This window comes from Phasianus colchicus, chromosome 5 (assembly GCF_987193195.1).
Source record: "Phasianus colchicus chromosome 5, bPhaCol1.hap1.1, whole genome shotgun sequence".
In the NCBI taxonomy this organism is placed as follows: domain Eukaryota; kingdom Metazoa; phylum Chordata; class Aves; order Galliformes; family Phasianidae; genus Phasianus; species Phasianus colchicus.
Window position 1 is genome coordinate 39,180,533 of NC_143440.1, and position 27,601 is coordinate 39,208,133.

Genomic DNA, 27,601 nt, shown 5'->3' on the forward strand with positions numbered 1-27,601 from the left:
CCCTTTTTAAAGTCACATTTAAATCCTGAGATACTTAAGTCAAGTTTCGTTTTTAGGGTCTGCAACTGGTTTAAATGTCTTCATTGTACAATGTTGAAATGGACATTTCTCCATGCCTCTGCAGTGGTTCAAAGGCACACTAGAGTACATCAGTTAAATCGAGGAGGTGTGAAATCTTTTAGAATTAGACATATTCATTTGAGTAAAATTGCCTTTATTTCATATACAGGTTTGATGGACCTCGAGGAAGAGGATATGACAAATTTGAAGGCTCAAGACCGAGAGGGCCCCGTTTTGACTCCCAGCGCTCAGAAGGACACAGGTCACGTTTTGACCGACAGAATACTGATGGACAGCATACGAGTAGATGGGGCAATATCCCACGTGGACCAGCAGGGCAATTTTATACTTCCCAAAATACATCACATGCTCATGGTTCTCGACCTGGTGGTCCACGGTGGAGGGGGCCTAGGCCTCATTTAGGACAGCAGCAGTCACAAACAGACTCGAGATCAGAAAACAAAGAGCCTTTTACAGACGTAGCTGGCAATCAGCAGACTGTAAGTGGAACACAGTCACCTCCTGATGTGAAGAGTACCAGTTCCATTGAGCCAAATGAAGACCTGGCAAACACTCAACAGGAACCATCCAAAGCTGAAGTCAAAGAAACCACATCAGACCCTCCTAAAAAGTGGACATGGAGTTCACATGATCCTAACGAGCAAGTAGAAGAGTCCAAAGCAAGTACTTCACCTATTCCAAACCAGAATTCAACATCCGTTTCTAGTAATTCTGTAGCTTTGCAGTCAGGTGTTGCAAGGACAGGAGGTGCAGTAACCCCTGTAACAGGAAATGAGGATCTGGATTCCACAGACAGTCAATTGCTTGATTCAGATAGTACCCAGGGCTTACCTGGGCCAGAAGGCAGAGGGAAAGGATCTTTTATGCATGAAGATAGAGGCAAGGGGCATATAAACAGAGGAAGAGGACAGGGCAGAGGGCAGGGAGATGGCCGTGGCTGGGGAATGGGCCGTGGCCGGGGAATGGGCAGGATGGATGGCCGAGGCATGGGAAGAATGGACGGCGGCCGGGGAATGGGAAGAATGGACGGTGGCTGGGGAATGGGCAGGATGGACGATGGCCACGGCTGGGGAATGGGCAGGATGGACGATGGCCGTGGCAGAGGATATGTGTACAGAGGGAGAGGGCAGGCTAGGCAGGCATCCATCCGTGGTAGGGGCATGTTCAGGAGAGCGGGCAGCAGGGAAAGGATGCCAGATGGGCGGTCAGAGAGCAGGGAGAGGATGCCAGATGGACGATCTGGCAGCCGAGAGAGGACAATGGGTGGCCAGTCTGATAGCCGGGAGAGGGTGATGTCTAGCCGAGACAGAGAGCTAGCTGGGCGGCCAGGCAGCCGGGACAGGGGACAGCGGGCAGGCAGCAGGGAAAGAGGCCCTGTCAGGCGGGCAGGCAGCAGGGAGAGGGAGCCCATGCGGCGGGCAGGCAGCAGGGAAAGAGTCCCTGTCAGGCGGGCAGGCAGCAGAGAGAGGGTCCCTGTCAGGAGAGCAGGGAGTCGTGAGAGAGGTCCTGTCAGGAGGGCAGGTAGTCGTGAGAGAGGTCCTGTCAGGAGGGCAGATAGCCGGGAGAGGGAAGCAGGAGGCAATATGGATAAGCCAGGTCACCTAGGAGATGACCCTGACAACATGCCTCCTTACTATCGAGATGAAGCACTCAGGGGTTCTTGGAGTCATGAAGATGAGAGAATGCATGAGGAATTTCCTTTGGATAGTAGAGATGATCCTTCAATGGAGCACGAACATTTGGATGACTGGGAAAGAGAGCGATACTGGAGAGATCACAACTCTGATTATCAGGATGATTCTGTAGATCCATATGATAGAGATGACAGGCTGCCATCTCACCATTCAATGCCTCCGTTATCTCCATTACCAGCACTACCTCATTTATCATCTGATCATGACAGACGAGATTCATGGTGGGATGACTGGAAAAGGCCAAGGGAGAGGGAACTAGAGAGAGATCTAGATAGAACTGGGAGATCCTCAGACATTTATGATCAAGATTTGGACAGAGAATGGGATAACAGAGACTGGGACATGAGACCTATGGATGACAGAGAAATGGGGAATCGTGACCTGGATATTCCCCCACTACCACCACTACCACCCCCTCCACCTCTGGACAGATATCGTGAAGACAGGTGGAGAGAGGATAGGAATAGAGACCATTATGACAGAGACCTCCGAGACAGAGGTGAGCTGAGAATTCGAGAGTATCCGGAGAGATATGACACGTGGCGGGAGAAACAGGACTTTGTTCCTGAAAGGAATGATTGGGAGAGGGAACGGTTGTCAGATAGGTGGTATCCAGATGATGGAGACAGAGTAAGATCTTTGGATGGTCAGCTGGATTCATCTCTTCTTCCACCTTCACATTCCTCTGATATGCTGGGAACAGATTCCAACCTGGACTCAGAACAGTCCTTGGGGGGAGTGATGGTCCTGAGCCAAAGACAGCATGAAATAATTCTGAAAGCTGCCCAGGAGCTCAAAATGCTTCGGTGAGTTGCCTGATTCTGTCACATATGGGAGGAAAAATAAGTAGACTTTTTTTTTTTTTTAATCCATTTTCATACTATTGCGTGTTCTCTAGAATTTTGAACTTCTGAGCTGGTACACTTCAATTGTATAGTATTGAATGGGGGATGTTAATTTCTTTTTGGACATCTTCATGATAAATGTTTCTTGTCATGCATTAGTATGTTCTGATGAGTTGACTCACTTCTGACCTATCTTTCTTTTTTATTTCCAATGCAAATTATATTCTGTGTTTGCCAAGCAGCAGCTAAATCTTGACGGCCAAAGATTTCTTAGGGATTGTGAATCCACATCCAGTTTCAGCTGTTAAATAGGCAAGTCAATCATATTGTAGCTTTAGCTAGCCAAATGGACTGATTGGATGTGAATGAAATTTTCAAAGTCTTGATCAGCAATTGATTCTGCGATTGGGTTTTTTTTGTGATTTTTATCATTTTTGTTTTGTTTTTTAAACTGTTTACTCCCTTTTCTCATCATGGCTGTTTCAAGGGCACAAAATATACATTTAGAAGTATTCTCTCTTTTTATTTTGCTTTACATATAGGTAGTACTAATTTTAAAGCTGAGTTCCTATTTGGGGGAATGCACTTCATGTATTTGTAAAACTAATTACTTAGAAGCATTGTTTGACATCAATCTGTTTCCAGTTCCAGCAGTCATCTTACTTATGTGCTTTTCCAAGCTTGAGAACAATGTTCATTGTCTGGTGGAAGAAAATTTTGTCTTGATGTAATTTCATGACTTTAGCAAGCTCTTGGAACCTCCTTTTTCAATGTTCATTAACTAATGTAGTTGCCAGATGGGTGCCACGAGAACAAGCCTGTTGCATGGTGCTTTCGCTTCTTAAGCATGTTGTTATTCCCACCTCAGCTGGCCCATAAAGCAAAGCTATCAGAATAGTTTGGTGCTTCTGTGGAGGTGATCCTTGTTTCCCGATTTCTTCAATTTACACATTAACAGCTTCATTTCTTTTCACCACAGAATGGCAGTAGAAACATGGAACTAGTTGTTCAGAATATCGCTATCACAGCTTTCACGGGTGAACTTATTTTTTTCTTAAATAACAGCATTCTCCTGTTGAATAGGGCATTTTCCATTAGTTACTTTTCAAGATGCATCCACATCACCTGACCAATCTTTCCATTATTCTCAAGAGAGCTTGTTGATAATTACTTTGTAATATTCTATTATCCTCAGATGAGTTTGGTAATTGTTTCAAATAGTCACATCAAGATCTATGTTGGAGTGATTCTTAATTCACATAGTGGAGCATATTTAATTTTTGAATACTGCTTAATTTTTAATTGAAGTGTGGTTTCTGTTTTTGTTTTCTTTTTAGAATGTTCCCTCATTTGAACTTGTAGCATCCTCAGTGAATAATTTTGTCCAGCTTGGTTGACATTGCTTCTAAGGATCAACACAAGAGCAGTAACAAATGATTAATGAATGCAAGGCAAACTCAAAATGCGAAAGTTAACAAAGATCTCATATTAGAAAGCATCTGTTAAACTCCCTAACGATTTAATACGGATTTATATCAAAATAAGCAATAAAATAATGTCCTCTTCCACATCAGAAATATCCTAGGGTTCAGTAAATTTAGAAGTAGAAGAAGGAGGAGAGCACACACCGTCTGTACAAACATTTTCTTTGTGATTTGGTGCATGGGTTTTGGTACATTAAATGTATTCATGAGAAAACCAGAAAGATAAGTTTCTTCCATTACATTCAGTGAATGAGACAGAGATCCATGTGACCCATCCTATTTGTGAGTAACTGAGAGACAGCTTAGGATTGATACCTAGTAAAGACAAGAGTTTTAATTTCACAAGGAAGATATGCTGAAATAGTGAGCAGTTAAAGTGAATGTTTAGTTATCTCTGTTACATTAAACTATGTTGAACAATATAGAGATGTTTTGTACTTTTCTTGAAGCCATTTTGTTTTCAAACTCTTAAGATTACTAAACATCTGTCCCATATGGCAGGCCTTAATTGCATGCAGAAATGCAAGAAAAGTGATTTTTAAAAAGAGAGGGTAGAACCATACTTTGGGAACCACTGCAGAAGTGAATAATTTTATTCAAGCTGAAATACTTACACATAGAAATGAAAATGGTGCAGATATGCATGTCTAAGTCATTAAGAAGTACAAATATAATATTGATACTATTGCTTTAAAATTTGATATGAGGATATTCTTAAGATTAGTTACACAGTTACTTTGCATCAGGTTCTTACAAGCAGGTGACCACAGTCTGAATGATAGAGACAATTTTAAGGAGATTGGGGTTTTTTTGTTGATTTTTTTCTTACTTTTTTGATCCAAGAGCTACATTAGTAGTATGGTACATCATTTTTTTTTTTTTTACCTCCAAAGGTAAAGCCTTCATCTGGCTTTGTTCTTATTGTGAATATGACAGTGTAGTTGGTGCTGCATACTGTCCTTTATTTATCATGAGGTTTATTCTTCATAAGCCTGCCATAAAGAAGACATAACTGCTGGCAATTGCTCAGTCTGATCTTTGAACTAATGCAGCACATGGGAGCCCTTTCTGTGAGCCACATTGCCCTTGCATTGGGTGCTGAACAGAGGCATTGATGGTCAGGATGGTCTCTATTGCACCTACTACAGAGGGATCCTGCTCTAAGTTGTTTTTTGGGCACTACCATAATGCATGCAATTAGTATAATCAAGGAATTACTACAATTTAAAAAAAAAAAAAAGTCACAGAAAACAGTGTGAACAAAAACTGAAAGGAAAGCATATTGAATAGAAGTTTGTAATCTGGTGGTTGCAGCATTTGCTGCTGTCCTGCTTTCTTCTCCATAAAACAGGACAATGAAAGCTAACATTACCAGTTTGTTTTTAAACATTGGCATCTCTGTTATGCTTTGTGTTGGCCTCAGTCTCATCAGCATGCAACCTAGAGTGAGTCCTGGTGCACATAGGCACATCCATGGGGCTTCACATTTGTAGGTGTTGGTGAAAATAAAAATCCAGCTTTATTCTTTACTGTTGAAGCAGAATAGTTCTGTCCAAGTTCAGAGGAGGTCTGGTCAAAAAGGTTGCAGCTAATATATAAATATCTCAATGGCTAGGAAGGTGGATGTGAAACAAGGATTTCACAATCAGTGTTGACCATATAATGCCATGTTCTCACTTAAGCAACAGACTGATACAACTTTCTTGTGATTCATGTGCAGAGAGCAAAAAGAACAGCTGCAAAAGTTGAAAGAGTTTAAACCTGACATTTCCACGCAGGACTCTCCAAGATCACAGAACACAGGCACGAGACCAGGTGCCTTCCAGGTAAATCCATTTCAAGACAATGTAACGTGCTGGTGGTAATTGCTATCCGTGTGTATTTCAGGTCACTTCCGTGCTCTGATGATCAAACTTTTTAATGGAATTAGCTCCCCAGGAGTCCTTACAACTTCATCTGTCTTTTGTTGAGGCAAAGTAACTTTGTGGTTTCTTTAGATTTTCCAGCGCCTATTGTAGTCATTTAGTTCACTGTGTCTTCCAAGCATGGCCCACAGGAGACAGTAGCTCATGAGATTTAACAGTCTAAATTGCTGTAGGATGATGTACAAGAAGAGGTGAGCTCTTGTAAAGTAAGTTTGCAAGATTTGTAAGAAGACGTACCCTCCTTTTCCCCACCTAGCTACGTGGTGTTGCTGTCTTTGAATACCAGATCGCTCTATTCTTCCTGCTTTAAGGGCTCTTTATACTTTGAAGAGGTTAAGGAAAGAAAATTGAGAACAGTTCCATCAGAAACTCAGACCAAGTGGGCATTAGTTTGCTGTTGGCTGTCTTTATTAGGAGTTCTCATTACCATCTAGAATATTGTGAAGTGCTTGAAAGCTCATGTTTGTGCACCTCCATACCTTCATTTCCTGCTGTGATGTAATTTATTGTTCTGCTAATTCATCTCCTGACTGGTCCTGAGAACTCTTCTCAGATGCTTTAGTTTGTATTTTGGTATCTCATACCAGGTCAGAAACCAACCGAACTTCTGCAGTCATGTTTACTCACATTTATAAAGCCTTCCTAAAACAAATAAACAATTTTGTTATGTGTATGTTGAAGGAGATGCTGAGTTGATGCACAGACTTTTTTTAGCCCAAAAGTTACTGGTACCAATAAACTTGGCTGTACTGACCTGTAATCCTGACCTTTAATCAGCCCAAACTTTCTTTGACCCTCCTCCCAGAGAAGCATTACACTGTGAATGAGGCACTACAAGTTTTATTTTTGCCTTGCTGACCTCTTTCTTGTTTACAGTGTCTAATAAAGTCAAGTACTAGAACACATTTCTTGCAAGAACCACAAACATGATGACATCTCTAGGAAATGACTTTACTCCTTAACTTTGATATTTTGTATCTCAGAATACTTCACCCATCTGCCTAGGGGTTTTCAAACTACTGTTACGTTTCTTAAGATTTCTGCTGTGTCTTTGAACTTAAAGCTTTGCTTGTAACTACGACCGTTCTCCAAGTTCTGTTGCATACTGCTTATGAGGCTGCCTGTAACTTGGCAGCTACTGTGATGCTAAAAAGACTCCTGTGGCACAGTATGTGGTGTTCCATGAGGATGTTGGGTTGAAGAAGGGATTTTATTTTTTCACTGGGCAACACCTTCCCACTGACCAGATTGCATTAAGAGTTTTCCAGGTGGTACTGCGCTCTGGGAATTTTTCCAGTGGCTTCCAGAAAGAAGCTGGCCTTATCAATCCTTTTGTGCCTCATCAAGTTGCCCTACTTCTAGACTATTTCAGCCTCCTCTCTGACAGCAGGAATCTTTGAGAATTAAACTATAGGCACTTTTGAACTAAGATTGGCCTACTGGAGCTTAAATTGTTATGGTTATTTTTAAGGAGATTTAAGCATTCATGTAATGAACAAACGCTAAATTAATTGAGGCTGCCAGTTCATGAAATATTGTCCTCCTACCGATAGCATCTTGGTGGAGGTACTATATAATTTGACTATAGATTGCCATTGTGCTTACTGACTTAGGATGAGAGAAGATTAGGTGACAGATCTCTATTTAAAGTGCTTTCTGCATCTAGGTCTCTTCTCAGCTATCTTCAGAGGCAACATTAGAAGCCCAAGCTATTAAACCTTCTCCTGCTGTTATTATAAAGCCTCCCGTGTTGTTCAGACAGCCCACCCCTGTGACAAGACCACCTGCCCCACTGGCAAGGCCTGCTACAGCTATGACAAGGCCACATACTCCAGTTTCTACTCCAACTACAACCCCAAGTCATGGTCAGTCTTTAAAACCATCACCTTCTGCTGTGGAACAGGAACGCTGGGATGAGGATTCTTTCCACGGACTCTGGGACACAAATGAAGATAAAGGAGCAAATATGGAATATGAATTACGTAAACAGGAGTCAATGATGCCTCCACCAGTATCCTCGCCTGTGAAAGCACCTGCTGTTCACACCTCTGTTCCGTCAGCTGTACCAGGAACGCTGCCTCCAGTTATTCCACCGGTTCCTAAAGCACCTGTAATTCAGCAAACTGTGGATTATGGCCATGGGCGAGGTGAGTATTACAGTCAGCATGTTCATTCTGAAATTGAGAGGTAGCTCTCCGTTAGCTTCTTTCTAAAGGAACATGCTACGCGATGTATGCTTTATATATTTTGCAGCTGACATTAAGCTGTGTATGTTGTCATCTAATGCCAAGCAATGCAATTTGTAATGACTCCATGGCCTCCAGTCTTGAGTTTAATGTTTTCTGTAATGCTGTGATAATGAGCTTTTCCGTGTGAACTGGAATCTACCTCTAACAAACGCCAACTAATGTGATCACATCAATGTGTTGTATTCAGATTGATACTGATACTTTCCCTGAATCTATTTAATACCTGAATATGGGAATAATTGTTAGAAAGTGTTTTGGATTGTTACAGCTCTGAGGAGCAACTTACATTCTGCTTTAAGTTACTAACATTTGTGTTGTTTAGATACTGCTTGATTGGTATGAAGTACCCTCTTCAATACCTAGAGCCCCCTGGCACCACTGTCCTGTTCCGAGGAACAAGAATGCTTAACAGACATATAGAGCCTAAGCAGTGAAAGGCTCTGATTTTCAGTATTAAGCTTATCAAAACTAAAATTCAATATTAGTTTTTAATAGAACATTAAAATTTCTTTCATTCTTAAAGCTCTTAACAAAAGTGAGATTGTGTCGTAAAGAAGTTCATAAGCTGTAAATTGTCACCTAAAGAGCACTTTTTCTTTTTAAGATGCTATACTTATTTTATAAATAAAAATTGAAGCCATATTGATTCCTTTAAGTAGATGTTTTACAAAAAACTGACCATTAGGAATCTTAAGTGAGCATGTCAGTTAACATTCTTAATAGTATAGAAGTTCCATGAGTCCCTTCCTCATAGAACTTCCATAGAAGTAGAACTTCCATAGAGTCTTAAGGTTTATGATCTAACTGCACGTACTACCTGAACTTATCCAAAGAAATTAAGTCCCATTGTTAAGATGTAGAGGTATGCATACCTATGCACACGCGTTTCAGATTTTAAAATAACATGCTATTCTGTATCTATGTTCTTTTTACATTATCTATTAAAAGAAATTTGGTAAGTCATTTCAGTTATTTCTAATACTATTGACTGATTGCTTTTCGTGACAGAGGAAAAGAAATGGAAGAGTATTTTAAGACCTAAAATGTTTTCTGATTATTTCTAACTAGATATAACCACCAGTAAAGTGGAACAGATTCCATATGGGGAGAGAGTAACTCTGCGTCCAGAACCTCTACCTGAGAGGCAAACATTTCAAAAAGGTAGGGAGTGCTTGGTTACCTCTCAGACCATTGGTTAGCTCTTCGGCAAGGTTGTAAGGCACTAGAAGTGTATTTTAAGCAAAGTAACTTCTGCTTTAAGCAAATCCGCTTTATTTGCTTCAAAGACACTTCAAATAACAGTTTATATTGTCCAGTGGAGTAATACAGTTAATGACCAAGCCACTCTAAAGACCTATTTTGTTACCTTTAAGTAGGATTACTTGATTTGGTTGCCTTTCAGGGTTTGGAGAAAAGGTTCAGTGGCTAAGTAAGTTCATTTTAGCTCTGGCATCATGTATTTCTATCTGCTTCTCCTGTACTTTTGTTTTTTGTTTATCCTTTAAAAATAATTAATTTGGGGTATGTTTTAGTAGTTTGGATTTACATGGATTTCTCTTTTCAGAGCACCCTGGTCGTTACAACAGAGAAAGAGACCGTGAGCCCTATTTTGAGCGTCAAGGCAACTCAAACGTGGATCACAGGGATTTCAAGAGAGAGCGGGAATTACACAGAGAGCGTGGTTCTGTGGACTATGACCGAGAGAGATTTGAAAAAGAGCGTCATCCCCGAGATGATAGGTATGTGGTTTTGGAACATTACTGAAATCAGCATGATTCAAGCTATATTGTGTATCAGCCTGTCCGTTTTGCTGCGGTACATGCTTGTTTCTCTCTGGAGTCATGGTAGAACTTCTAGGAAAATACAGAATTCTGTTTTGGCAGGGTTCTTCCTACTGCGCCTTCAAGAACTCCATCTTACCGTGACAAGAAAGACCATCCCTCCTCCAGGAGGGGTGGATTTGACAGACCACCATATGAAAGAAAGACAGATCGTCCAGCATATGATCATGGGCCGTCCATGTTTGGAGGTATGGTCTCTCAGTCCTGAAGACATGCTAATATACTATGAGAAATAGAGATTAATAGATGTGGAGTTAGGAAAAGATCAATTGATTTTCAGTATTTCTTCATTAAGAATACAGAATTCATGAAAACATATTTGGGTAGTGTAAGAAAATTTTGTTCCACAGTGGAGATGAGATCAGGAAAGCGGTTACATTCTCTGTTAAAAATGTCTTTGATAGTAGTAGTTTCAAAATTAGAACTTTGAAATGGTTTGGGGAAATATCCGTGAATTTATCCTAAAGCAATGAGAGTCTATTAAAACTTCTTAATTTTTCTTAACTAAGAAAATTCTTCTGTCCAATCACTGGAATTTGAAGGTGATCGTAGAAATTTCCCTGAGGAAAGGATTCCTATTTCTGCTCCATCAATGCCCCGGCAGCCACCACCTCCTCCACGAGTGGAAAGAAAGCCAGAATCTAAAAATGTAGATGATATTTTGAAGCCACCAGGACGAGACAGCAGGCCAGAGAGGGTGCGTATGCATAGCAACAGTTTCTGTGAAGTATGTATTCAGACCAAAAGCTCATGAGATATGTTGGGAAGAAGGCTATGTTTGAGGAAACACTCTAAATTTTGTTGGTTTCTTTGGAACCCAGAGTGTTGTAGCATAACCCTAAGGACTTCAGTGAACTAATATGTAATTCCTATTAGTTAGTAATATGAATATGTTTTGTATTCTTCTGAGATCTTTGCTTGGGTTTTTGGTTTATCAAAGGAAAGATTTGGCTTTACCCAGAGTCAGAGTTGACAGTACACTAATTTAAAAAAAAAAAAAAATCAGAACATGATCCAGCCTATAAAACATGTTTGCAAGATTTGTTCAATTAATTTTATTGTAAGCAGTTTTATACCAGCTGAGAAAGCTAACATCACATTATTACTCCTGTGGAACTTCTTCCATGCATCATAACCTTGCAGTTTGTAAAACCTTGCAGTGAAGCATGGTACTGGCTTTGCTTTGTAATATGCAGAATGGTGAGTCCAGGGCACATGATTTTCTAGAAGAATTTTTTTGAATATGAGATGGTTAAATGTAGTAGTCTCCTACTGTGTCTTACACGATCTTTGTTTCAGATTGTAATCATCATGAGAGGGTTGCCTGGCAGTGGAAAGACGCATGTAGCAAAACTCATCAGGGTATGTAAACAACTGCTCACTATGTAGTGCTGCTTATCTCTTTCATGTGCTTTATTTGCTCTTTCTGTCTTGTACAATATACCAAGGTAAACAATGAAATCAGACTTGGTGGAAGAGACAAGATCAGAATCTAGAATTCCAGTCTGTTGTTATTTCTGTGTCTTCTATGTTCTATGTCTTCATGTAGAATGTGAATCTTGTCCATTATTAGCAATTGTAAAGAATACTGCTCTCTTTGTATTTTGAGCCAGGAATTGCAGTTTGCCAATACCATTTTGAAGATCTTGCATAACAATGAAATTTGTATATGTACCTTAGAGTGTTATGTTTTCTGTTTTGTTTTCTTCCTAGGATAAGGAAGTAGAGTGTGGAGGACCTGCACCAAGGGTGCTCAGCCTGGATGATTATTTCATCACTGAGGTAGAAAAGGAAGAGAGAGACCCAGATACAGGGAAAAAAGTAAAAAAGAAGGTACTTTGAATTGATTTGTTTATTTTGACATAGAAGTGAGACATTGCGGCCCGACACAGTAGCAATCAGAATTTCTGTCACTTTGAAAGAATGTGAAGGTCTGACTTGTTTTGAAAAACAAGTCAATATAGAATCATAAAATATCCTATGTTGGAAGGAAGACATCATCATGTGGAAGGGATCATCGTGTACAACTCCTGATGTGACTAGTATAACTATACCTAATATAAATTAAGGGCAGAATGGGTGAGTGATTGAAAGCTGACTTAGAAGACTTTCTCATACTTCCTCTTACTTCACAGTCAGGATATTCAGCAGTTGAATATTAGTAGTTTAATAGTTTCCTCATTCTTAAATGCCTTTGTCATTAAACCAGGTGATGGAATATGAATATGAAGCTGATATGGAAGAGACTTATCGTACCAGCATGTTTAAAACTTTCAAAAAGACATTGGATGATGGCTTCTTCCCCTTCATTATCCTTGATGCTATCAATGATAGAGTGAGACATTTTGAGCAGTTTTGGAGTGCAGCAAAAACCAAAGGTTTTGAGGTAAATGTCTTAAAGTTGTTCGAAATTTCTATCACTTGTGTGCTGGTATTTCAGAACTTTTGGATGCGAAGACCTTCCCACGTTAAGGAAGACTGCTGTGGTCTACAATTACAAATTTCCTTTTTTTAGAATGTACAACAGAGGACCTATATCACCAGTTAGAAAAAGAGCTCTGAAAATTGATTAATGGCATCAATATACAGCATCTAATACAGTCTTCCTCTTTCTAGGTATACTTGGCTGAAATGAGTGCAGATAACCAGACCTGTTCCAAGAGGAATATTCATGGACGCAAGCTAAAAGATATCAGCAGGGTAATTGTATACATATGAAATTGTAGGATTGATTACAGGTTTTGTTGCATTTTTGCTTCTGCTGTTGTTGGAAAACTTGGCTTCTTTTAGTCTACATAATTCCTACAGCTTTCTTCTAAAAGGAGCTGGTAGTTATTTCACGGGATTGACTGAAATGGCATAAGAACAGATTCATCTTCTTATGATTTTTTTTTTCCTTTGACTTTCTTGCATTTTTGAAAGTACTTCATTTTTATGTTTTTCTTTCTTAGATGTCTGATCACTGGGAGGCAGCACCACGTCACATGATGCGCCTGGACATTCGTTCTTTGTTACAAGATGCTGCTATTGAGGAGGTAAGAATATCTCTGCTTGTTAAAATGACAAGTTACGGAGACTATGGTGACTATTCTGAAAATATAAAGCAGAGAAAGATGTGATCACAGCAGATTGTGCAGTTGGCCCTGTAGAAAGCCAAAATTGCTGTCAGACAAGTGTATTCCATTATCCTTAACAAATATGTAAACACAAATGCACATGGTACTTTGTGAGGCATTTTTTAGATCCCGGACTTGATGTATCTTTGAGGAAGAGTTAAAACCACTTCGTTCTTTTGCAACTGTTAGGACCAACTAAAGAGTATTTTTGCTCTCTCAGAGCTTGGCACATTTCCAGGTTACTGGATCAAAACTTATTTGGATCCAGTAAGTGAATAAGTGAAGAAAGAACAAACTTTTCTGGGTCCCTGCTATGAGAAATCCAGACATGTGCAGAGAGGTAGATAAATATCATTTAGCAGATTATACTTAATGTATAAATATGCTGCCTTTTCTTTCCATTCTCCCATTCACAGTTTGTCATAATGTGCATCTTCGATATGCTGTCTTTCTGTATTGTTGCATCCTTCTTAGGGAGACATACCAGGAGCTCTAGAGATAAACAACTACGTTAATCACATCTTTATTCTTCTATCTGAACTTCAGCTTACCCTGCTTAAAAGATAAGACTTAGAAGCCAAGCAGATCCTTTTAAGTTTGTGTTTGTGCTTTGTAACAGGTAGAGATGGAGGATTTTGATGCAAATATTGAAGACCAGAAAGAAGAAGCCAAAAAGGATACAACAGAGGAAGAAGAGAGTGAACTGGTAGGAGACACATCAGCCATCTCTAATAAAATGCTTGTTAATGTATCTGAGGGAGAGCCTTGTAAATGCCAACCCGTTTCCATTCTTAGTGGTGCCATCTTAATACACACATTTCTAGTCATTTCTTCCTTAAACATTTCTAAGAGAACTTCAATGTTAAATCCTGTTATTCCTAACTGAAGTTTTAAAATCATCTTAAAGTGTATGCTACAAACAGCATTATCAGAGTAACATGGCAACATGCCTCTTGCAGACGTTTGTTTATAAATTGCAGTACACTGTAGCTCTCTCTTCCAGGTTATCTAAGTATCACACCAAGTAGCGCTCTCTTCCAGATTATCTAAGTATCACACCAAGTGGAGAGATGCAAAGGCTCAATTAGCTTATTTCCTTTCACGTGTTTAAAGAACTCATCTCAACTATCACAGTATGTGATAACAGTTATGAAGAGTACTTTCTGTGCCGAAGTACTCTGACTTTGTCAGTAGGTATTTCCAAGATGAGGGATGAGATCTTTTGGAAGAATGAAGGTTAGAGAATTGCCCTGTGGTCTGACTCTTTGGAGTATGTATTTAGAAGGCTTCCAAGTGTAACTCCTTGGTGTGTTTTGGAGTGACAACTGATCAGGGCTCAAAAAGTTGAAAGTGTCAAATCCTAGTTCCCACAGCCAAGCAGTTAAATTCCAATAAACAGGAAATAAGCAAAAGCTGAGATGAAGAGAGTCCATTTTCTTGATCAGAATACACGTTTCCTCAGGAGCAGCAGTCTAGAAAACACTTGAAATCCAGGATAAGAAAAACAAAACTTAGGAAGAGTGGATTTTAATGAGCATCTGGTTTTTGTTTTTGTATTTTTGCAGTATGGCTCATTCATTCTCTCAATTAAATTATTCTCTGACAGAGTATGAGACTGCATAAGGTGTGGTTAGAAGTCTTTAAAGATGCATCCATGTTTACAAGAATATGGCTGCTAGTTTCTCATTTCCCAGAAATAAGTTATGTCTAGAAAAGAAAGTTGTCTTTAGCTTTTGAGAGAAATGTGTATATACATATGTGTGTGTGTTTATGGGCTTTGGGGAGTGTCCTGTTGCACAGTACATTATAAGAATAGGCCTTTTCTTTATGAGACAAGGAGAAACCATGGTGGTGAAAATTATGCAAATTATTAATAACTAAAAGTAATCTACATATAAGTATGCCTTCTGTTCAGATTCATGAGAGGTGATAAATATCAAAGAATTATCTGCTGTGTGTAATCTCTACTGTTGAGTCACCTGGCTAATCTCAGAAAGGTATGTCAGACAGAAAGGAGGAACAGCACGTTGTATTTGGCTTGAGAACAGTCAATAAGGGTTCTTCAGTTCATTTTGCTGCACTTCTCTTAATCCTGTGGAAAAAGAGAGGTCTGGAGCTCCATCTGCCATCTGGTCTTAATCTTTTTCTATCCTATCTGAGGATTTGGATACTACACAGATTCAGCACACATTAGTGCATTTCACACCATCCAAGTCACTCTTCTGTTGCTATTATCAATTCTTCTAGGGTTGTTTGAAGCATTCAGACAATTCTTGCTTTTCTGTGCTTGATGGTATGATTTACTGATGCATTTAACTTAGCATTCTCACCAGTGTATCACATGTTGCATTGCAGGCTTCCAGTTATGCTGTAACTTTTCTGAGAAACTTTTAATGCACAACTTGACTTAAGAGTAGAAATATACATACATGCCTGAATGTTTTCTGTCACAATGAAATACTGCAGCACAAACTACTTTAGTTTGTATTAATTACAGACCCGATTAACATTAAAATACAGAAATCTGATGATCTCAAATCACTGAGATATACTTGATGGAAGAGAAATCTGCCGAGGATTTTGGAAAAGCAGTGCTGAATGTAACCAAAAGCAGTGTAGCTCTCTGGGATGATGCACTCTGATTTAATAACTCCTAGCGTTCACTAATATGCGTGTGTTCACACTGGAGACAACATATAAATAGAGCAGGGAACAAGTTAGTAAATTAAAACTGCTCTGTGGATTGTTTATTTTCTTGCTGAAATCTTCTAGAGTGGTTCTTTTCCCTCTTAAAAACCCTGAAAACAATGAAAGGGTTCTGTTTTGCTACAATGGGCTTTTTATGCAATTGCAGAGAAAGATATGTAGTTTCATACCAAACATGAGCAGCTAAAAGGAGTTATAAGGTATTGCTTAATAAGAATTTATTTGTCCAAGAGTATAAAATAAATTACAAGAAAATATCTAAAATAAATACTTTTTGCTGAATTTGATCTCATGTTCATTTGCAAGGAATAAACTGGCTAAGGGTAGTTACATATAAAACACTTGGTGCCGTTATTTGTAAGGAAGGAGTGTTTGGAAGGAATCATTGAAATATGATGAGGGTTATTTTTAAATGAAAAATAATAGTTAAATCTCAGAGATTCAGCAGATGCTGACTTCTTAAAAATAGGAAAGTAGTTTTGTTGTGGACTGAGCTTTTATAAAAGAATTTAGTATGTTCATTTGAAAGGATTAAGTGAAACTTGTGTGTAGTAAATACATTCTTTAAAGTATGTGACTAAGGTAACTTTTGCATTTGTATTTGTAAAGCCTTGAATATTCTTAATGCCTGATAAATTGTGTTGCTGGAACTTTGCCACTTGGGATTATATAATCTAGTAATAGTGCACACAGCATCTTTGCTATCTGTTAGACTTGTTTGGAGTTCTATGTTGGAAGCAGCATTCTTGTAATGATGTGCAAGGGCTGCTAAAATTGCTGAAAGGGAAGTGGATGCAGAAGTTCTGAAATACTGAGTAATTTGTTTCCTTCATCTGATAACAAGAGTTGTGTCTTACAAAAAGAAATACCTTAAGCTCCCATTGTAATGCTGTTTCCAGTTCAAAAGTGATATGCATGTGTATCTCTCTCTAATCCTCCGAGCTTCTCTCTGTGTATGATTTAGGGTTACATTCCGAAAAGCAAATGGGAGATGGACACTTCTGAGGCAAAGCTAGGTGGGTATTTATTTTTTCCTGTTTCTTATAGTTGGTATCTGATGATATTTGCGAAACTTTAATTTTTACTTTTACTGTGCCTCCCTAATAAAGACAAATAAATGTATTGGGTTTCCTACAAGTGTCTGAAACTGTAAAAGCCTTTATACAGAAGAAAGGAAATGCTCTCTGCTGCCAGAGGCAAGGGAATTATGACTTTCTAGCTATCAGTATTTTATATACTCATTAACTGTTCTTTATGTGTTCAAGGAAAGTATTTGGTTGTAAAATTGAAAACAAGCAATATTTCTGTTCTTTATTCATCTCCATATTACAAAAAGCAAAGACTCTCTTTGCATTACACTACATTCTTGTTCATACTGCGTATGTTTTTCTCAACCTAAATGTCATCAATAATTTCTTACTTTCATGGATACAAGCATAGTAAGTAAAACTGTATTGAAGTTGCATCTTGCTTTCCAAAACTGACATGTGTGGACAAAAATGCCATATGTACTATTATGTTTTCAAAAATTTATGTGCTAGTAATTTAGAAGTTCATTATACTTTTCAAATTCCAGGGGAGTAATAGAGTTCTTAGTAGGGATGCAGAATGCACTTTCCAGGAGTACAAGGGCACTATGTTTACTGCACTTTGGATTAGTACTGCTGGCTGCATTATACATAAGTGCTAACACTGCAATTCTGTCAAAACCAAAAACAAGCTTTGGGCTGAAATGCAGGCACCAAGGCTGTGATAGAACACGTAAATTTTGGGAAGGAATTTTTAGCTATGGGTTTTGTTTTTTGTTTTTTTTTTCCAATGAATAATAATGTTACTAAGTCAAGATTTTATCAGTGAAATCTGCATAAAGCTACAATTTTGTCACATCTATGAGAAGTAACAAATACCTGAATGGGATACAGCATGTCTTAACATTTTTGATGTCTACTTCTGCACATGTGGTACAACCCTGTGTATCACTATTTCTCAGTAACCAAAATCACCATTATACAGCAGAAATAGCACTGGAAGTTCTGGCTCATGTAAAGCAGCCTTTCAGCTGTTGCTGTTAACTGCTAAGCTGTATCATCTCTTTTGCTGCTGTGCTCTTTTCTAAGTGATATAAGTATTTGTGGTATATACGGGCTTTGTGGCACCTGCAAGACAACTACAGGAGCCTCAGTGGTTCTAGCATGTCAAACAGCAAGGCACTTGAAGACAGAATTAAGGATTTTTCTGCGTTCTTTGTTTAAAAGTTAATTATTTTGATATCTTAAGATTATGTCTTAAGTTTCTAATGTTTTTTTTTCTTCTACTCATTGTTGAAGAATGCCAGGCTCTGATATGCTGTGTTGCTCTAAATGACAAAGGCTGTCCTGTAAACACTGAATAGTAGCAGCAGATGATTTATACTGCATACAGTGAACTTTAACTCATTCCATGCATATAATTAGTATGATGGAAGTCCAAAGGATGTCCTAAAACAGTTTTACATTTGATTTTTATTAACATGGGGACTGTGACTGCAGCAGAAATTTACAGATCAAAGTTTTCCTTGCTCATGGTCAAATACTGCTAATAGATAGCAGCAGAGAACTGCATTGACTTTCTTTCCATGGGGAAACTTTATAATGCTAAATGCAAGAGGATTTTTATATGGTCTCAACATAAATGTAAAATTGGGAGTGAGCAGCAGCAGCATTAGTTATATTCTAAAATAAATTGCTTGCAAGATTGTTGAAATAATCCTTGAGCAATCAGAGCTCAATTAACAAACTGAACTTTAACTGGCTACAAGTCACAGATACAGGTGCTGCAAAGGTCCTTCTATTAAATCCCTATTTGCAGTTGTACTTTTGTAGCAACTCCCAGATTTCTATTTACAAATACGTAGAACTATAGATTAGAGGTAAGGCACTTTTTTTAAAAGCCTGAACTCCCGTGTAATGAATGCTGGGGTTTCTTGAAAAATCTCTCTGCAAGGTCAGAGAGCTGCTAGCTCTGGGTATGCTCTATAAGCACTTGCAGTCTACAAGTAAGTATGATTCCATTAACTTGCAGGCCCGTTCTAATGGATGACCTATTAAAATTATTTCCTGAAAGGCACACCAAGTGTGGTATGCATTTGTCGTTCCAAAGTTGGGTTATTTCCTGTGAGCTGGCCTGCCCACTAGATGTATTGCCTTAGTCCCAGCAGGCATGTGTCTGTACAAGTCATTTAGTGCAGAATCCAAAACCAACACTGTAAGTCTTATTTTGCCTTTTGGTTTTCTTTCTGAATGGACACTGTTACGTGCGAACACAGCAAGATCTTACTGGTCATGATAAGCCTCAGAAAAGGTCTGAAAAGATTGAGTTTTTTTAGCTGCAGTGCTGATTGTGCCAGTCTTCATACTGTTTGGCCCCAAGCTCTTGCTTTCACTTACATTTACTTTGGCAGGAACGATGCATTCCGCTAACTGTGTGCTGGTGTATTGTTTCCCTATGTGTTATAACTGCACAAACACATTTTTAATTTAAAATCTAGTCAGTACTACTTCAGTTTTAGCATGTACTACGCACAGGGTCTTACCCTCACAGAAATGGAATTTTTAAAACCTGACTATAAGTGTTCAGTGCAATCCTGTTTTGAAGTGTGGGTTGACAAGCTTCTGTGAAAGGTGAAATAAGCTGTGCTATAGCTGAAGTTCTGATACCATTGTAAAATCTGTTCTGGGATGCAAATAACATTCTGCTTGAAGCATTGTGGCTTTCATGTAAGAATGGCAAAAATTTATTCAATTGATAAATTCAGTTTTTCATGGAGCAAAGTAAGTAATTTACTTCTGGAAACCTTATTATTAAAATTCTCAAGGTGAGTTTTTAAGTTCTGTAGGTATTTTAAAATGCTACTGCTTCACTGTTTTTAAAATTGAAATGGTACAAGAATTTGTTTGACAGTTTAACACTGGGTAATCATCTACCATAAATATTCACAAGCACCATTGTTACAAAAGGACACCTTGTCTCACTTTCAGGGAAGTATTTTTAATAAAAAAAAAAAACCACGCAATGTTTTGTGGTAGGCATTTCATATCACCCTGGAGTGTCTGCTGCATACGAACCACAATGGTATGGATGGGAACAGATCTCTCTGGAAAGGCAATGCAACTTCAAACATGGGAGGAGATAACAAAATAAATTCCATGTAGCAGTAACGAAAAGGAATGAGGGGGATGTCATATTCTGAATGTCTCTTGAACTCTGGTAATGAGTTACGCATTTCTTGGCAGTGTTTTCAATTTGTCTATGTGCAACAGGGACTTGGGAGAGCTAACTCTTCCACAGCGGTAATGAGATACACTTGCATTACAGCATATTGTCTTCCAGAAACATTGTGTCTGACTTATACATAAAACACGGACAGAGCACCTGAACTCTCAGTTCTTCACATTCCTAAATGCTCCTCACTCTGTTTCTTGCTATCCTTTTGAATGTCTTTTTTTTTCTGGAAACCCTTATTCTGTGAATGATCGACACAGATCAGTCTGAGAGTAATACTAAGGAGTAGTGCAAGACGTTATGTGCTGAGTAACAGGAATGTTGTGTAAATTGATTTTGTCTTCTAGAGGGAGTACCGTCTTTCTGTGGAGATTGAGCTTCAAATTTGGCAGATTTAACTTAGAGCAAAAGAAGAATCTTAAGTGAATCACGTAACAAGATATCATGTAACAAATAGAAATATTCTGCACAGAGTTTTCTTTTTTGCAGAGGGGGATTAAAATGTTTTCTTAGAAGAAATTCTGTATCTGTTGCAGGGAAATGGGGTGGAGTTGTATGAGGGAGAAATTGTTTCACCAGTTTATGGCACTGAAACTTTACTAGCATGTTCACATCGCCATTGCCTCACCTTCTCTCTCCTATATTAAGTAAAAAAAAAAAAACAACCTCATCTCTGAACTGATCTTCTTTAAATACATACTTTTGAACATCATCTGCTCTCCAGAAAATATACTGCTGTGTATTTGATTTATTTCAGAGGCCTTTTGTGGGTAATTTTAATTACATCGCTGACTTTTGAGCAATGTTACTGATATCACTGGAATAGTTCACAGAATACATCTACCGTGCTTATTATTTCTTCTTCATGTACTGGTTGCTGGTTTATAGAACAGCAGCATACAACAACAGAAGTACTACTAGGATTTACTTTGACTTGTGCAGCCAGGTTTTGTTTTCATGTCTTACTGTTCATAATCTTGAAATGAGTAATTTCTTTGTCTCCTTTCTAAAAGCAGTTTACCGTATAATTTCAGGACGATGTTGTTTTTTCACTGAAAATAAGTATCCAAAGAGGAACAAAATTTTAGAATCATTTTTCCTAATACCTTTATTGATTCAGTAAGAAAAAGAAGAAAATGTTGACAGTTGGACAATCATATTTCTCAGATATTTGTGAACGACATGCAACAAAAGATTCTGACATTTTTGTGTGTTTTGGGGGTGGTTTTTCCTTTGGGGAAAACTAAAAGAGAGGTCAGAGCTTAAGGGGAGTTTTTGTTCTGCAGAAAAGGTATTTCAAAAATTGTATTTGACGCATTAAGTTATATGATTATCACCTATTCCTTGATATTGCATGTATGCCATGGTTGACACAAGTCTGGGAAAGATGCTACAGCTTTAGTATTGTGTTCTAACAAGTGGATCTGTAGTTCCTTAAAGAGCTATGGCTGGCTCTGTTGTATCTGTAAGGACATACTCTATATGCTCTGAACATGCCCAAAAAAGCAAGTTTTCTCCCTCCTGCAAATAATAAGACTGAGTGTTGTTGCCACGCAGTTAATGTGAAAGTTCAATAAAACTTGAAAATTGTGCTGAGTCTTCTAGTTTATTTCAACTCTCATCATTCTACCTGTCAAGACAACTGGATGTACAAGTTCTGCTGCTCATTCTTTTGAAACTGTTTCCATCTTCGTCTTTGTTTGTGTGAATAGTAGAAAAAAAAAATCTCCTTTAACTCTGAGGCTCTGTGTTTGTTCTCAGACAAGCTGGATGGTTTGCGGACTGGCACTAAAAGGAAACGTGACTGGGAAGCAATTGCCAGCAGAATGGAAGATTATCTGCAGCTTCCAGATGACTATGATACACGTGCTTCTGAACCTGGAAAGAAGAGGGTAATACATTTTCAAATAACTTTCTGTAGATGACCATTGAACAATCTCTGTGAAAAAGAATGCATGTGAAGTCAATCTGTGTCTATGGACATAACAATTTTGACTCACTTTTCATTCTAGTGCTACATTAAATTTTGTAGGAGAATGTTTTTGAGAGTAGTGTTTTCTACAGATTATGCGTAATGAAGTGAGGAGGTGTAGGTAGTGAAGGTTAACTATTCGTGGCATGGCTATGAGGGATGTAGTCATGTCCCAGTTCATAGTGAGGTAGGAGACATACTTTGTTTCAGAGGAGCCTTTAGAGTTCTTTACTTATGCAATATGCTTTGTGATGAGATTTTATGGAATGCGTTGTATTCTAAGATAAGATTATGATTATTTTATTAAACTACCTTTCTGATAGGTTTTATAATAAGTAGGGAGAGAAACAGTGCACTGTTCTTATTTTCAAAAAGGGTCAGCTGAGGAAAAAACTGCCAACTGTTGTAGGTGTCATATTGGTTAGATCTTGTAGAAGTTACCTCCTGCACACACCTTACATGGTGGAAGATGAAAGAGTTTTTGTTTGTTTGTTTTCCAAAATAGAAAGAAAAACTTTTACTTTCAGAGTTCCATCTTAAAGTCTGACTGGTTACAACATACTAAAACTTACCATTTTGTGCGGATAGCACATTAGTATTGTCCTGTACTCTTAAATCTTAGATTTATTGTCAGAACTACCATTACTTGGGTGGAAAAAAGAATACACAAGCTTGTATTCAAAGCATAGCCAATGTCAATAACTGTAAACTAATCTTTGGAAGTTTGATTGCTGTTTTTGCTTAAAAGCAAAAGGATGATGTCGTTTGTACCCATACAAACAATGCTATATGTGAAGAAGCACATTTACTGCCAGTTACAGATCGCAGAATCGCATATGCTTTCCAGCTCACCATTTCTGCTGCAGACATTATGTTCAAACATACGTTCAACTGCCTGGATTTCCATGTCTATCCACTGTAAACATACATAGTAGTAATCTGCATAAAACAAAACGTGAGGGTAAGAGTGTATCAAGATTATTATGTTAACTTTAATAAAAATGTAAAGAAAGGAAGGGAGGGAGAAAGAATGATGTATGTATTCAAAACTCTTAGAAATATCTGTTACAGCTAGTTCTATATTAAAACTGACAAGGAATTGTGTATCTTGTACAGGACACAGTCGAATTTGGATCTAAGAAGTTGAAGCTGATTTAAATAATGTTGGTCTTTATGGCATCATTCTTATTATTTAGTGAATGAGCTGATCAGAAACGCAGTTCATTTGTTTTTACTACTAAAAGTAATTTGAGCTAAATATTCATGTTTGAGTTTTCTATATTATTTTGTAAGGTCAACTAGAAAATGTAGGTAATACTGCACAGTGTGTGTGAGAGAAATGGAGTTACTAAGACATTTGCAGAGGAGAAGTGGTGGTTAAATAAAGCAGACATTGCTTCTCAGTATGAATATCTGAGGAAATTCAGGTAGATGTTGAATAGGGGGGTGCTGGCAGAAGGATGTTAAGAGTATGTCCTGAAGTAACAGACCTGTCCAAATGAGGGCATTGAAGATGTCAGGGAGGCGTCCCTCAGCTGCTGTTTTTCTCATTCTACAATAGTGTGTTGCTGTTGAGTGTCTGAACTACAACTGTTCATCATCTCCTTCCTCCATCCCTGCTGCTGTGCTCCCCTTTACCAGTTATCTGGTTTTGTGGGTGAGGGAATGACTGTATGTATTTGAACAGGATGAGCGCAGGTGATCTGCATGACTGTGAAGAGCCACAGAGGCAATAGATGCAACTGTAAAGATGAGAGACAACAAAATGTATGAAGAAGTTTTTTAGTGGGAAAAAACTACCACAGAAGACAGAGAAGAAAGCGGTCTCTCATTCAGTCATTCATTACTGAGTTGCTCTTTACGCTGTCTTCCTGTAGTTTGTAGCCTTCTCAATGTTTTCACTGTGCTGTCAAAAGACAGGTTGTACAGAAACAGGGGCACTAAACTGATCTTCGATTCTTCCTGAAGAAAGTGTTGTGTTAAATAGAAAAATAGTTGTAGTGATTTTTCAGCTCTCAGAATTACAGCAGTGAAATGGGAAATGCTAATCATCCATACCTTTTTTCTACTTCATGGTGCATTTGGGATATTCAATTAAAAATAGCGTAACTTCTGTCTTTACTCATCAGAAAACAAATTAATAGGTATCTGTTGGTATTAAACGAAGTGAACATTCAAATTCTCATACTCATCTGCAATGGGAAGGAAGCTGAGATATGTCTCAGAAGTTTTTAAAGGGAGTATCCTACTGACAGTATGTTCTCCTTAGGTGCGGTGGGCGGACCTAGAAGAAAAGAAAGATGCAGACAGGAAAAGAGCCATTGGTTTTGTTGTTGGACAAACAGATTGGGAGAAGATAACAGATGAAAGTGGTCATCTTGCAGAAAGAGCCCTCAACCGCACCAAGTATATATGAAAAAGTGGTTAAGTGGAATTTTGTGCCTTTAAGGTATGTATTTGGTCATCTTGCATGTCTATGGCCTTGATGTGTATTGGTTGGTTTGTTTTTAAAGTGTTGAGGTTCCAGGTCATGTCACTGTTAGAGTTCTTCCAGACAAGATTATTCGACATAGTAGGTGTCAGCTGTGTGCTTTCAGTGTACATTCTTCTGTACAGCATATAAAACTTAAAGGAGAAAGATTGTCAGCACTCAGTCACCAAAACCTGCTAACAGGAATAGTTGCAACTCTGTAAGAATAGTTCAGCTCTGTGTCCAGTCCTATCTAGTTCAGATTTTGCTTGCTATATCTTAACTGTCCATTTTAGTTGCTGTTTTACTTGATGTAACAAACTTTTCCTTTCTTTGCAGGCCACTTGCTCTGAGGAGATGTGAACCAAGGTGTCATGAACATCTTGCATGGGTCATGTCACTCCCACCTTCACTGTTTTCATTTGTTATTTTAGTTTCAGCAGTTTTTTGAGATGTTGGCAAATACCCAGTGCCCTCCAAAAAAAAATAATCCCACTGCTCCTAAATGAGAGAAACAGTTTACTTTTTAATATTTTTTGGAGGGGAGGGAGGGGGAGGGCCAGTAGTTTTAGCTGCTCTTAGTGGGATAAAGTGGAAGGATTAGACAGATGTTACCTCCACTGTACTGTCACAGAATGTTTTACCACCTTTGCTTTGTTGCTGTTCTCGTTTTATACTGTATGTACCTTGTAGCTTATTGTATTAGGAAGCAGAACAATAAATTTCACTATAAACTCTGTGTTCTTGGTGGACCATATAGCATGGATTTTGTTTCACCTTTTAATGTGGTCTGTGTCTTCACATGTTGACAGTACTCAGAACTGTCCATACCTGGAAGAGGTGCTGTGCTCGTATTCTGGAATGTGTCCTGTCTTCTAGGTTGATCACCCGCTCTTCTTCTCATAGACAGCTCTAGTAAGGCCTCAACTTTTGCTGGCCTTAGAAATTACACCATACTCTTTCTCCATGGAAAGTGGAGATGATCATTTTCTGGATCCTAGTTTGTCTGCTATGTCAAATTTCCATTACTACGTGAGTATAAACTGTTTCGGATGGCTCTGAAATACTCCAAGTAGTAATGTATGAAGAACATCTATTTAATGCTGAACTTGAGAACAGGTACTACAGAGTTCTGTGGAGAGCAGCCTAGAAAATTTATTCTGGTCTTTCTGTACCTTTGAGGGAATGCTGTTCCTTACCAGGGTTTTTTCACTCCATTCGTAAGTCTACTGTCTTATAGAGGAATTTCTGTAAAAGAAGCAACAAAGACCAAATATTATAACCTTCTATTCTTTTAATAAATGTTTAACTTGCTGAAAAAGAAAAAACAATACTCCACAGTACTAAAACTGATAAAATTTCTTCATAGCTGGCGGCGTACCACTTCTGCACAGTATCACACGTTTGCTGGTGAAAACTTTGTTTTGTCCACTCAAGTTTTGAAGGAAATACCTTGTGTTAACAACGTCATAACCAGTCAAGGTGTTTAAATCTGAAAATAATTGTTATTCTAGTGGTGAATTGAAATCTTTCTCCTAATCTTTTTGAGGGATGCTAACAGAGTCCAGAATTTCCTTCTTTGCTCCTCTTTGTTGCACTGCTGAGCAATCATATTGCGTTTTTTTTCTATGTTGGGAAATCAGCTGTTTCTGCTGTGGCAGTAGTTTATGCCATTAAGAAGAGCAAGTGATGCTTAAGGGTGATTCCATTTGCCATTCTAATGATTCAGTTTATTGGGCATTTATCAACTTTGTCTGTGTTGTATGATTGAAACCTCTTTGGAAAAAAGTGCATGAGTGTATGAACTTGCATTATGCCCTGAATGTTTTTAATACAAGAAAATCAAGCTTCCTGAATACAAAAACGGAACATGAAGACTGTGCTCTTTTTCTATATGTACACTATGATGTAGCGTATATGCTCCCTTTCTAAATGTTGTCAAGTGTTCTTTGAATTCTGATTGAGAATTGTTGACAAGGGAAAACCTATAGTTGGCAAAAGGTAGTAGACTGTGTATTACTGTGAAAATCCAGCACCAGAGAAGCTTCTCTCTCAAGTACACGTCAAATGGTTTTCAACCTACTGTAAGTACTCTGTAGCAAAACTAGAGTTCTTGTGACACTCTGCTGTTACAATTTGATGTTTTTTTCTTGACTTCAGTTACTGTTTTCTCTGTATTTCTGATGGTAAACCTAAACCAGGTCCTGTCTAACAGTTTCCTTCCAAGCTAAATAATATTTAGTTAAAAGTATTTACTACTTTTAACGATTTTGAAAAGTATTTCAGCTGATAACACTCAAAGGGATCGTGCTGATTTTTTTCTATGGTGATCGCAATTAAATAGAGGTTGCATATTAAAGTTATGCTTTATTCTGATAAGAAAGAAAAAAATGTATAAATTCTCAAATTTAGGTCAGAGTTTCGTCTATGAAAACATCTTGGAAGCTGTTGCCATTGTTTTTCCTGGCTCCGTGAAGTTCTGCATTTTCCATTGCCATGCCACATAGAACTCATTAAGTGATCTTTGCCATCTGTTTCATCCGGTTTGAATGTTTAGCAAGTCAGTTTTCTATCTGCTTTATGCTAAGTGGCTCTCAAAGAAAATAACACCAGAATTGCACCCTGTAACTGATTCCACGTACTCTGGTTCTTTGTTGAATGAAGAAATTAAACAAAAATGAGAAATTTGTCTGCTGCTGGCAGAACTGAGAAAAACATGGGACTGTCCAACTAGGTTTATAGTTGTCAGAGCTTATGATCAGTGCTTTCTTTTTTGTCTGGAAAAACCTTTGCTATAGAATCCAGGAAGGCTCGATTGTGATTTAGTTGTTTTTCATCTGCTCTCTGATACTGGCATTAGAATCTCTCACTGCACTGACCAGAAAAAAATGCCTACTTTCATTGTTGGCTAAATAGGAAAATTTGCGTTTAGTGCTTCTAAATAATGATCCATCTTGA

At 38.3% G+C, this 27,601-nt stretch overlaps 1 protein-coding gene across 4 annotated transcripts in view; it reads left to right on the forward strand.

Annotated features, from left to right (window-relative positions):
* The window catches only part of YLPM1 (YLP motif containing 1), a 37,320-nt gene extending 10,449 nt beyond the window's left edge, over window positions 1-26,871 (forward strand). Inside the window, exons 5-21 of one of the 4 annotated variants that reach the window (XM_031593879.2) lie at window positions 230-2,581; window positions 5,825-5,930; window positions 7,696-8,176; window positions 9,347-9,439; window positions 9,843-10,017; window positions 10,162-10,307; window positions 10,629-10,816; window positions 11,419-11,481; window positions 11,833-11,952; window positions 12,329-12,505; window positions 12,736-12,819; window positions 13,071-13,154; window positions 13,855-13,941; window positions 16,906-16,957; window positions 21,963-22,093; window positions 24,443-24,622; window positions 24,983-26,871. In XM_031593879.2, the coding sequence (XP_031449739.2) occupies window positions 230-2,581; window positions 5,825-5,930; window positions 7,696-8,176; window positions 9,347-9,439; window positions 9,843-10,017; window positions 10,162-10,307; window positions 10,629-10,816; window positions 11,419-11,481; window positions 11,833-11,952; window positions 12,329-12,505; window positions 12,736-12,819; window positions 13,071-13,154; window positions 13,855-13,941; window positions 16,906-16,957; window positions 21,963-22,093; window positions 24,443-24,589 (4,486 nt within the window). In that variant the 3' untranslated portion in view covers window positions 24,590-24,622; window positions 24,983-26,871. Of the gene's footprint in view, window positions 1-229; window positions 2,582-5,824; window positions 5,931-7,695; window positions 8,177-9,346; window positions 9,440-9,842; window positions 10,018-10,161; window positions 10,308-10,628; window positions 10,817-11,418; window positions 11,482-11,832; window positions 11,953-12,328; window positions 12,506-12,735; window positions 12,820-13,070; window positions 13,155-13,854; window positions 13,942-16,905; window positions 16,958-21,962; window positions 22,094-24,442; window positions 24,623-24,982 lie in introns of those variants that run through there. The other 3 variants (XM_031593880.2, XM_031593882.2, XM_031593881.2) reach the window with 3 other exon arrangements.
* The last annotated feature ends 730 nt before the right edge of the window (window positions 26,872-27,601 follow it).